The sequence below is a fragment of the Palaemon carinicauda genome, chromosome 22 (assembly GCF_036898095.1).
Source record: "Palaemon carinicauda isolate YSFRI2023 chromosome 22, ASM3689809v2, whole genome shotgun sequence".
NCBI classification, from domain to species: domain Eukaryota; kingdom Metazoa; phylum Arthropoda; class Malacostraca; order Decapoda; family Palaemonidae; genus Palaemon; species Palaemon carinicauda.
Genome location: NC_090746.1, coordinates 7191585 through 7204189, shown reverse-complemented (window position 1 = coordinate 7204189; position 12605 = coordinate 7191585). Strand labels below are relative to the sequence as shown.

General features: G+C 45.4%; 1 protein-coding gene across 3 annotated transcripts in view; it reads left to right on the top strand.

Moving 5' to 3' along the window:
• LOC137616310 (deoxyribodipyrimidine photo-lyase-like) overlaps positions 1-12605 on the top strand; it is a 107680-nt gene that overhangs the window by 12540 nt on the left and 82535 nt on the right. For all 3 annotated transcript variants that reach the window (XM_068345956.1, XM_068345958.1, XM_068345957.1), the window contains exons 4-5: positions 7487-7612; positions 7965-8167. In XM_068345956.1, the coding sequence (XP_068202057.1) occupies positions 7487-7612; positions 7965-8167 (329 nt within the window). The remainder of the gene's footprint in view (positions 1-7486; positions 7613-7964; positions 8168-12605) is intronic.

Sequence of the window (12605 nt, the reverse complement as noted above, 5' to 3'; positions counted from 1 at the left end):
TGTTGATGACTTAGATCGTTTTTGGAATTTTCCCTTGACTAATTCAAAATGGCTGACCCTTCTCAAGTTCCCAAGTTTCGAAAGTGCAATGCTAGGGACTGTCATAGGCGTCTTCCAAAGGCTTCTCTCGACCCTCACACTGTTTGTTCCAATTGTCGGGGTAAAACCTGTCAATTGGAAGATCGGTGTGAGGAATGCGTGGGCCTTTCGGAATTCGATTTTATCGAATTTGATAAATATACACGCAGACTAGAGAGAGATAGGGTAAGGAGAAGTTCTTCTAGGTCGGTAGATTTTTCCTCTCCACATGCCCCTGAACCTATTCCTTCCCCTGTAGTGGTTGTTCCTAACCCCCCTCCTAGCACTCAGGAACCGTCGATGGCAGACATGATGCGTGCTATTCATGCCTTGGGGGAGAGAGTTGAGTCTTTAGCAAGTGACCGAAATCAACTCATGGCGGACGTAAAGGAACTCAAGTGCCAAAGTGCCACGAAGGATAGTGTCAAAGTGCCTAGTGTTACGCAAAGTGTTGTGAACAGTGTTGCGCTCGAGGGTTCGTCTGTTCGTGCCTGTCGTCCTCCTAGTCCGGGACCTCTTGCAAGCTCCCAAGCCCAGGGGAGAAGCAATGTCGTACGACTCATGGGTTCGAGAGGCCTTGATCAGCGATCAGACGTTCCCTCTAAGGTATCAGGCGTATCTCTCCAAGATCGCCCCTACCTAAGTAAGACGAGAGAGCCCATTTTTACCTCGTCGTCCGAAGGTGTTTCACGTAAGAAACTTTGGACCAAGGTCTCCAGACCTTTAAAGCGTAAGTCGGTCCCTTCAGGACAAGTCCAACGTCCCGGATGTAGCCACTGGGACAGTTCGGACCCGTTGCCGTCATCTGATGACTGCTCGCCGCCTAAGAGAGGCAAAGTTGTGCCGTCTCATTCGTTAACCCCGTCTGTTACCGCACCTGCTTCCGTAGACCCTAAATGGGTGTTACTGCAAGACATGCAGTCCAAGCTTGCGTCCTTGATGGAGGACTACAACGCTGAGAAGGTTACCGTTGAACCTACGAGCCTTCAGCCATCCAAGCGTTCTGTTGTGCGTCCTGTTGACGTGGATGTAGCTTTCTCGCGTCAACCAGTTGGGGTGGTTCCTCCACCGATGCGACCCAGTGTGGATTTCCAGCCGCACATTGACGTTAGGCAACGCACTGATGCGATTGGTGACGTTCAGGACGTTCATCAACCATCAGAGTTGACTTGTTTTGACGCGGTGCGTCAACCTCCGCAACCCGGTATGGTGTTGACTGCACAACCCAGACGGTCTAAACAGTCTCGGGTGGACGCTGTGCGTCCTCGCGCACCTGTTATTGTTGACAGTTCCCAGACTGTTCAGCAGTTCCAGGACGCTGCGTCCGGCTCCGTCACTATGCACCTGTGCGACCGGACTCTGCGAGTCAAACGTTGCCTACTCCGTTGCAGTTTTCTCATCAGTTATCGGATGAGGAACAGTCAGATGAGGACGTTGCTGAACCACAGCATGAGGATCAACCTTCAGAACTAGATGAGCCTAAAGCAGTTCAACCATCCTTGGACTTTAGAAAAGTCATGGCTGTTTTTAAAGAATTGTTCCCTGACCACTTTATTTCTGTGGCTCCTCGTTCGCCGCCGTCAGAGTTTGTCTTAGGCGTTCCTGCTACCATGCCTGCCTTTACTAAACTCGTTCTCTCTCGCTCATCCAAGAGAGCTTTACGGATGTTAGGCGATTGGTTAGAGACCAAGAGGAGTTTAGGGAAGACAGCATTTGCCTTCCCCCCATCTAAACTCTCATCTAGATCGAGCGTCTGGTATGCCACGGGAGAAGTTCTCGGCTTGGGAGTTCCTGCCTCTGCCCAGGGCGACTTCTCAAGTCTTGTAGACTCTCCCCGCCGCCTTGCCATGAGACGCTCGAAGATTTGTTGGTCACCCTCGGACCTGGACCACCTTCTTAAAGGCATTTTTAGGGCGTTTGAAGTCTTTAACTTCCTGGACTTGTGTTTAGGAGCCCTGAGTAGGAAAATCTCTTCTGCCGATAGGGATATTTCCTTACTCATTATGTCCTGCATGGACAAGGCCGTCTGTGATGGGTCCAACGAGCTTGCCGCTTCATTCACGTCCGGAGTCCTTAAGAAACGAGAGTCTCTGTGCTCGTTTCTGTCAGCAGGAGTGACGCCATGCCAAAGATCCGAGCTACTCTTTGCGCCCTTGTCTAAGTGCTTGTTTCCTGAAGTCTTGGTTAAGGATATTGCCTTGTCTTTAGTGCAGAAGGACACCCACGATCTAGTTGCGTCCTCGGCTCGCAAAGCTCCCCCTTTGCCTGCCTTGTCTGCCAGACCTAGGATGGACACTCCTGCGTCCAGGTTTATCCCGCCCTTTCGTGGCAGAGCCTCCAGCAGGGGAGGTGCTCGTGCCGAAGGGAAGAGAGGGAAGAGGAAAGGATCCAAGTCCTCTAAGGGCAGAGTCTGACTGCCCGCAACTTCAGACAGCAGTAGGTGCCAGACTCAAGAACTTCTGGCAAGCCTGGGAGAAGAGAGGCGCAGATCAACAATCTGTGAGGTTGCTCAGAGAGGGGTACAAAATCCCTTTTGTACGCAGACCTCCTCTAGCTACATCCCCCATCGATCTCTCTCCCAGGTACCGAGAGGAAGAAAAGAGACGAGCCCTGAAACTGGAAGTGTCTCTTGCTAGAGAAGGGAGCGGTGGTCAAAGTCTCGGACCTTCAATCACCGGGGTTTTACAACCGTCTCTTCCTAGTATCAAAGAAGACAGGAGGTTGGAGACCGGTGCTAGACGTCAGTGCTCTGAATGTCTTTGTCACAAAGACGAAGTTTACCATGGAGACCACAAAGTCAGTCCTAGCAGCGGTCAGAAAGGAAGACTGGATGGTCTCTCTAGACCTAAGGGACGCCTACTTCCACATCCCCATTCACTCAGACTCCCAACCTTTTCTGAGATTCGTCTTCGACGATGTGGTGTACCAGTTTCGGGCCCTGTGCTTTGGCCTAAGCACAGCTCCTCTCGTGTTTACGAGGCTTATGAGGAATGTGGCAAAATTCCTCCATATATCGGACATCCGAGCCTCCCTTTACTTGGACGACTGGCTTCTCAGAGCCTCTTCCAGTCATCGCTGTCTGAAGGATCTCAATTGGACTCTAGATCTGACCAAGGAATTGGGACTCCTAGTCAACTTGGAAAAGTCACAGCTGGTTCCATCCCAAACTATTCTGTATTTAGGGATGGAGATTCACAGTCAAGTTTTTCGGGCTTTTCCGTTGGCCCCCAGAATAGATCAAGCCCTGCTCTCCATCCAGAAGATGCTGAAGAAAGAACGCTGCTCAGTCAGGCTTTGGATGAGTCTGGTAGGAACGCTGTCATCCCTGGAGCAATTTGTCTCGCTAGGAAGGCTACACCTCCGACCTCTTCAATTCCACCTGGCTTTTCACTGGAAAAAGGACAAGACGCTAGAGGCGGTCTCGATCCCGATTTCCGAAAAGATCAAGTCTTGTCTGACTTGGTGGAAGGACAATATCAGCCTACGAGAGGGTCTTCCCCTGGCAGTTCAGAAACCCAACCACGTTCTCTTCTCGGACGCATCGGACTTGGGCTGGGGCGCGACGCTGGACGGTCGGGAATGCTCAGGTCTGTGGAACTCGAGTCAGAGGAGCATGCATATCAACAGCAAGGAGCTTTTGGCGGTTCATCTGGCCTTGATAAGCTTCGAGAATCTCCTTCGAGGCAAGGTGGTGGAGGTCAACTCGGACAACACCACGGCCTTGGCGTACATTTCCAAACAGGGAGGTACCCACTCACTGACTCTGTACGAGATCGCAAGGGACCTGCTCATCTGGTCAAAAGATCGAGGCATCTCCCTAGTAACGAGGTTCATCCAGGGCGACTTGAACGTCTTAGCAGATTGTCTCAGTCGGAAAGGTCAGGTAATTCCAACCGAATGGACCCTTCACAAGGATGTGTGCAAGAGACTTTGGGCGACTTGGGGTCAACCCACCATAGATCTCTTTGCAACCTCGCTGACCAAGAGGCTTCCAATCTATTGCTCTCCAGTCCCAGACCCAGCAGCAATACATATAGATGCCTTCCTCCTAGATTGGTCACATCTAGATCTTTACGCATTCCCACCATTCAAGATTGTCAACAAGGTACTGCAGAAATTCGCCTCTCACGAAGGGACAAGGTTGACGTTAGTTGCTCCCCTCTGGCCCGCGAGAGAATGGCTCACCGAGGTACTTCGATGGCTAGTAGACGTTCCCAGAAGTCTTCCTCTAAGAGTAGACCTTCTACGTCAGCCACACGTAAAGAAGGTACACCAAAGCCTCCACGCTCTTCGTCTGACTGCCTTCAGACTATCGAAAGACTCTCGAGAGCTAGAGGCTTTTCGAAGGAGGCAGCCAGTGCGATTGCCAGAGCAAGGAGAGCGTCTACCATTAGAGTCTACCAATCGAAGTGGGAAGTCTTCCGAGACTGGTGCAAGTCAGTTTCCGTATCCTCGACCAGTACCTCTGTAGCCCAAATAGCTGATTTTCTCTTATACCTGAGAAAAGTACGATCCCTTTCAGCTCCTACTATCAAGGGCTACAGAAGCATGTTGGCCTCGGTCTTCCGGCATAGAGGCTTAGATCTTTCCAACAATAAAGATCTGCAAGACCTCCTTAAGTCTTTTGAGACCTCTAAGGAACGTCGTTTGGCTACACCTGGGTGGAATTTAGACGTGGTCCTAAGATTCCTCATGTCAGACAGGTTTGAGCCTTTACATTCAGCCTCCCTGAAAGATCTCACTCTTAAGACTCTTTTCCTGGTATGCTTAGCCTCGGCTAAAAGAGTCAGTGAGCTTCATGCCTTCAGCAAGAACATCGGGTTTTCGTCAGAAAAAGCTACTTGTTCTCTGCAGCTTGGTTTCCTAGCCAAAAATGAGCTACCTTCTCGTCCTTGGCCTAAATCTTTCGATATTCCTAGCTTATCGGAGATCGTAGGCAATGAACTAGAAAGAGTATTATGCCCTGTTAGAGCTCTTAAGTTCTACTTAACTCGTACTAAACCTTTACGAGGCCAATCTGAAGCGTTATTGTGTTCGGTTAAGAAACCATCCTTACCTATGTCAAAGAATGCTTTGTCATATTTTATCAGATTGTTAATACGAGAAGCTCATTCACACTTGAGTGAGGAAGACCGATCTTTGCTTAAGGTTAAGACGCACGAGGTTAGAGCTGTAGCAACTTCCGTGGCCTTTAAGCAAAATAGATCTCTGCAAAGTATAATGGACGCAACCTATTGGAGAAGCAAGTCAGTGTTCGCGTCATTTTACTTGAAAGATGTCCAGACTCTTTACGAGAACTGCTACACACTGGGACCATTCGTAGCAGCGAGTGCAGTAGTGGGTGAGGGCTCAACCACTACAATTCCCTAATTCCATATCCTTTTAATCTGTCTCTTGAAATGTTTTAATGTTGTTTTTTATGGGTTGTCCGGAAGGCTAAGAAGCCTTTCGCATCCTGGTTGATTTGGCGGGTGGTCAAAGTCATTTCTTGAGAGCGCCCAGATTAGGGGTTTGATGAGGTCCTGTTGTATGGGTTGCAGCCCTTGATACTTCAGCTCCTGGGAGTCTGTCAGCATCCTAAGAGGATCGCTGGGCTCCGTAAGGAAGACGTACTTACAAGGCAGAGTAATCGTCTAAGTCGACTTCCTTACCAGGTACCTATTTATTTTGGTTTTGTTATATTGATAACTGTCAAAATGAAAAAACTCTTAGCTTATACGATGTAAACATATTTAACTCTGGTCTCTACCCACCTCCTTGGGTGTGAATCAGCTATTATATATTCACCGGCTAAGTTAAATATTTAAAAATGATATTTTAATTATAAAATAAATTTTTGAATATACTTACCCGGTGAATATATAAATTAAACGACCCTCCCTTCCTCCCCAATAGAGACGCAGTGGGATGAGAAGAAATTGAAGGTTTTGTTTACATCGAGAGTGGTATCTGGCCGACAGTTGGCGCTGGTGGGCACACCCGCAACCTGCATAGCGATCGCTGGCGAGTTTTTTATGTATGTGTCTGTCGAGCAACAGAGTTGCAGCTATTATATATTCACCGGGTAAGTATATTCAAAAATTTATTTTATAATTAAAATATCATTTTAATCATATTAATAGTAATGCTTTTAATATTGATTTTATTCATTTTAATAATGTTTTTATTAATTTTAATAATAATTTGAATAATAATAACAGTAGAGTCTTCTGTTAGAGTAAATCATCGGCATACATCCTCTCTCAATGAAAGCTGAACGGCAACTAGGCAGCTAGCGCACGAAAACAAGTGAGCAGTGTTGCAGTACAGTTTGACTGCTAGTAATTTTTTTCAACACCACTAATTCACCACAATGCTGATACATGAATCATAGTGTGTATTGGGCTTTAGTAGGAACAGATTTGACCTCCTAAGTTAACAGAAAAACAAAGATTTCCCTACCGGTTACTATACTCTCACTCTCCTGAATGCTCCCATATCCATATGTATGCCTGCCACCTCTATGATGGTAACCTATGCAAAGTTAAGGCTGCCTTCGTTCCACCCGGTTATTCTTCTTTTGAACACAGCCTTTGTACCAATGTTGTTAGGTTTTTGTGTTTTGTTTTATTTCTTTGTCTTCTGTTTTGTTTTTGCTGTTTGGTGTAGGATAGAAAGATAGGTCTCCTAAATTTGATACAGATTCTTTAATTTTGTTGGTGATTCTGTGCATGTACAATGTGTATTATCATCTTTGTGTGAATAGGCTTCAAAATGAAGGATTGTAAGGGACTAGAATTAAATAATCCAAAATATGTTTCCTTATAATTCTTGTGGGGAAAGTTCATTCAGTTTGAATGACTTATTTGGAATAAATTAGGTTTAATCTCTGGTACCACTGTATTTTGATATGCTTAGTACCTATTTCACATGACACCGATGGATTGCTTGAGTTTTGGAATACATTGTTTTTTAGGTTCATGTAAGCTAGCCTTTCATAATGAAAGTCTATAGAGAAATGATTTTGTTACACTAACTTTCTACTGCAGTACTTTATATTGTTCTGTGTGAATTTTAAGGTGTTAATGACTTAATGAATTTTCATATATGCCTCACAAAATTAGGTTAGGATTTTTGGGATAGCCTAGTATATGCAAAGCATATCTTTCACTTTATTTCATACTTCACTAAAATGTGCAACCCCCCCCCCCCTTGAACTTAACTGTGTAATTAAAAGAGGTTATTGCATAGGGTTAATGTAAAAAAGATTTGGTTCACAGTCAATTGTAGGTAAGTTTTTTTTTTTTTAATGTTGGGAAACACTCTTATTTGAAGCATGTTTTTGTTAATTGATTATAAAGTATGCTCTCTTAAGCTTGTTTCAGTTTTAGAAATAATTCTCTTCCTTTTAAACTTAATTATTTTCCAGATAATTGGGCAATGTTATACGCACAACAGCTAGCACTGAAGAACAAAATATCCCTTCACGTGGCTTTCTGCCTTGTTCCAAAATTCCTAGATGCCACTCAACGACATTTCTTCTTCCTTTTGAAAGGCAAGTTTGGATTTTGCCTGTTTTGAGGGTTCAGTTTATTATATTATTCAAATGAAAATCTAACCTAGAATTATTGTAGAAGAATATAGATTTATGTGATGTGAAAATTACTGTGGTCACTATGGTATACAAATAATTTCTTTGCATGATTTTACTTCTCAATCTTGGTAAGGTTTGAACTATTTTGTTTATATAGTGAGACTCTAAGTGATCCTTTACATTGTAAAACTTCAACCATACTTCATGTGAAGCAATAGTTTGTTGTTTAAGGAACAATGAAACATTATTTTGAATTGCATTTTTATTCTTTTTATATTTTTTTTAGAAAAATATAATTATTTTGGCCTTCCAGGTCTTGAAGAGGTAGAGAGGGAATGTCAGAACTTAGGGATTGGATTCCACCTACTTCTAGGAGAAGCAAAAACTGTCCTTCCTGAGTTCATCAAGAATCGGGGTATTGGATGCCTCGTAACTGATTTTACGCCCTTACGAGTGCCTGAGAAGTGGCGAAACGATGTAAAGGAGGCAATACCAGGCAATATCCCCATGTTCATGGTAATTATCTATTTTAGAAAAAGCTTATCTTTTTAATACTTCAGTCAAACGAACCATTTTTATCATGACCTTTAACGGCTATGCTGTACTACCAAAAGCTGGAGGCATAATTTCCATAATGGCTTTCATATAAAACTCCCTTTTTCCTAAGAATTTAAAGGAGTTACATACATACATACATATACCAAGGCACTTCCCCCAATTTTGGGGGGTAGCCGACATCAACAAAAGAAACAAAACAAAAAAGGGGACCTCTACTCTCTACGTTCCTCCAGCCTAACAAGGGACTCAACCGAGTTCATCTGGTACTGCTAGGGTGCCACAGCCCACCCTCCCACATTATCCACCACAGATGAAGCTTCATAATGCTGAATCCCCTACTGCTGCTACCTCCGCGGTCATCTAAGGCATCGGAGGAAGCAGCAGGGCCTACCAGAACTGCGTCACAATCGCTCGCCATTCATTCCTATTTCTAACACGCTCTCTTGCCTCTTACATCTATCCTCCTATCACTCAGAGCTTTCTTCACTCCATCCATCCACCCAAACCTTGACCTTCCTCTTGTACTTCACCCATCAACTCTTGCATTCATCACCTTCTTTAGCAGACAGCCACTTTCCATTCTCTCAACATGGCCAAACCACCTCAACACATTCATATCCACTCTACCTGCTAACTCATTTCTTACACCCGTTCTCACCCTCACTACTTCGTTCCTAACCCTATCTACTCGAGATACACCAGCCATACTCCTTAGACACTTCATCTCAAACACATTAAATTTCTGTCTCTCCGTCACTGTCATTCCCCTCAACTCTGATCCATACATCACAGTTGGTACAATCACTTTCTCATACAGAACTCTTTACATTCATGCCCAACCCTCTACTTTTCACCACTCCCTTAACTGCCCCCAACACTTTGCATCCTTCATTCACTCTCTGACGTACATCTGCTTCCACTCCACCATTTGCTGGAACAACAGACCCCAAGTACATAAACTGATCCACCTCCTCAAGTAACTCTCCATTCAACTCTCCGTAGGTTATGTCGTAAGTAAATTGAGCAGTTGTAGAGCAAAGACTGATCATACATTTTAATCTTCATGTAACTAAATTTATGATAGTCTTTTTTTGGGCTCAAGCCGTGTCGTCCTGATGGAAGTTCCTAAAGGGTAGCTTCCTTGGGTATATATAACTACGGCGATATTCCCAGAGAATTTACCTTAAGGTACCCAGAATTCTAACTCCTGGAGCGAATATCCCTAATAAAAGAACCAGGGATATCGCGAAATATCAGTGGACGTATTCTTGACACGCCACATAGCAATCTGCACCCCGAACAGAGTTAACACTTCGAAGGGGTCAATTGGCAAGAAAACGAAAACGAGAAAGAAAGGAGAGCCGCTCGCGAGGTATCTCTCCTCTCCCGTTTCGTAAGCGTGCATTGCGCCGCTCACGGCGCCATCTCCATTCCTTTTTGCGTAGCTCAACAACTCGGTGTTTTTTTCCTGTGTTTCTCGCAATTCTTGGATTATTTCAACTTATAATGCTTTCTCCAACTTCTGCTTCTGATAAGTTGAGTATTATTTCTTTTATGTATAAATGTAAGCTCTTGGTAATTTTAAAAGTGATTTGATAGTGATATCGTTGTTACAAGAGCTGTTACCTACCGGAGGCGTCCTGGACGCTGTCGCTCGCTAGGTATGAGTTATTTAGTTAGCCAGAGCAACGTTCCCGGCTGTTTCGCTTTAATAATTTTAGCTGTTTAGCGTTACATAGGATTTCTTTATATGATGCTTTTAGTATTTTTGTTTTGGCGAAGGATTTGCAGATTCTGGCCTACGCTAGACCTTGTAGCCTAGTCGTTTGGCCCTAGTACTTTCCTGCATGATATTCAGATTTCCGAGTGTTTTAAAATTTTATTGAAGCTTTAGGCAGTTTTATACATTTAAGATTATGTTGATTTTCTTCCAAGATAGTATACGAGTGAGTTTTGGTGATTTAGGTAATCGATTCTCTTTGCGCCTAGGCTAGTTGTCTATGGGGCCTTACTATACTTTCTCACACTCCCCGGTTGCTCTCTTCTCTTTGGAGAAGGTGTGCAATCCCTTTCCCTCTGTTTAAGCCTTGGGCTTAACCCTAATGGTTTATCTGAATTGACTTTAGATACAACTATATTAGGGTGTTTCTGTTCCTTCCTGTTTCCAGTAAGTCTGGCTTCAGGGAGGGGGCAGGACATCAGAGTTCTTAGTCTGAGTCTGTTTTTGTCTAGCTTGTGGTTGAGATTCCCTTGCTAGACTGACAACAGACATAGGAGGCTTAGCCTCCTTAGTTCACTTTTGAAGGTTTCTGTACGAGATGATTCCTTCTTCTTGTGATCTAGCAGACTAGTCCAGTGTTGTTGTTCTCGGTGTGGAGGATAAGATCCTCTTTTCTGTGAATAACAACGCCTTCCTTGCTTTGGTTCCGAGGGAGTTGGCAAGTATTGCTGGCCTCCCTCCTCGGATCTCCCCTAGGCTAAGATGAGTTTTCTTGGCTGCGGGTGATTCATTACTAGAGCAAGGTTGGCAGGACCCTCTTCTCCCTTTCCCCCTCTTTCCTTTGTGATGGCCTAGCCATTGCATTCCTGTCCGTCATTCTACATCTGTACCTAGCATAGGTTAGGATGTGGGGTTGACTCAGTCCCTTGCTGGCCAGCAGTGCGTGCCGGCCGGCAAGGGTCTTCTGCTTTGAGTGCTGCCCGGACCTCCCTTGGTCTCTCATCCATGTTTGTCTGTAGAGCCAGATGGCATTGGTCAGGAAGCCTGAAGTTATATTCTCCCCTTCCTTTTGTGCACTCTTTTGGGTTGCCGGGTTATGAGGTAGTACAGTGTCTTCTCCCGGCATCCATTCTGTTTTTCTTCTAGTGTTGTACCCTAGCCCGGCTGCCGGCCTGAGTGGCTGGCAGCCAGGCAGTCGGAGTTCTCTGGTTCTTTTGCTGCCGGCCGGCATTGGTTGTATACCTTTGCCGGACGGCTATATATCACACTATTGTCTGCTGGCCGCTACGATTAGTGGCCGGCAGCCGGGTGCTATCTTTTGTAGTTGCCGGCCGGCACATGCATTTGAACCAGCGTTTTTCCACCTTATAGTTCATAAGTAGTATACTTTAGAACTAGTTAAGGTGTGTGCCGGCCGGCACATTACCTTCTATACTGTTGCCAGTATTTTTCAGTATAGTATATACTGTAGGGAGAAAACTATAGTATAGTATTTGTTACAACACTAAGTTTTTCTAACACTTTTGTGTTGTCTCGCACAACCCTTTGGTGTAACCTTACAGATGAAGAAAGTGAGTTCTTTCTTGTCTACTATCCAGCATTGTAAAATCATTTTTTGGGTGTGAGCTACACCTGTTTCCTCTGGAAATTATTCATTGGTTGCTCTAGAATAGATTAACCATACGATTTTATTATCTGGAAGGTTGCAGCAATTGACTGTGCGGGAAATACAAGTGTGTGTGTCTTTCCTTTCTAGTTTAGTTGTGCTAAGCTATGTATATCCAGTGATACGTAGTTCACTTGATACTCATGGAATTTTCTTCTCTTTACAGGAGGACCATCCGAAGCGTGGAAGCGTTTTCTGCAACGTCCGCAGCAAGAACTTCTGCGGACATGATTTGTGTAGGAGGCACGCAGCATGCGCAGTCTCCAAAGGTGATCTCCGGTATTGGGACCCGCAGGTATGTACCGTGTGCACAAACCTGATTACTGAGGCTTTTGATTCCCCTAAGACGGCGGAGTCAAGGGACGCAGCAAGGGAGAAGCTTCGTACCTGGGTAAGGGGCTTTCAGAAGAACACTTCTGGGCCCTATCTTCCAAGTGAGAAGATGAGGGCTTACCTTTTCCCCAGGGCGTCAGCTGATGCAGTGATTCCCCAGCCTCAAGTGGAGATACCAGTGGTTCAGATCCCTGTGGATTCTGAAGTCGCGGACGCCCTGCAGGACATCCAATTGGACGATAGGATGTCGGAGGTGTCCGAGCGTCTGGAAGATGACCTTCTGGCAGAAGACCAGGAGGAAGAGCAGGCTCCAGACAATGAAGAGGAAGAGGTCGACGAGGTGTCGGCTACTCCGGTTCAGGTCCCTGAACCTATTCCCTCAACATCGTCCTCTCTCCCAGAGGAGCTGGGAAAGACCCTTTCCTCCATCGTTGGAATGATCCAACAGATGCAGAGGGAGAATAATGAGAAGGCAGCTGCAATGGAGCTGGAGATGCGGAGACTTGCAGCATCACGTGGGCCCCAGAAGAAGCTCAGCGTGAAAGACCTTCCCTTGTGCTCAGATGTTAACCCTTGGAAGTATGCTGAGCACATGCCTATGACGACGGGAAAAATCGTCATTTCGGAGAAGTTGGGCTCAGTCCCCCTTGAGGAGGTGGAATTCTGGCCCAGCAAGC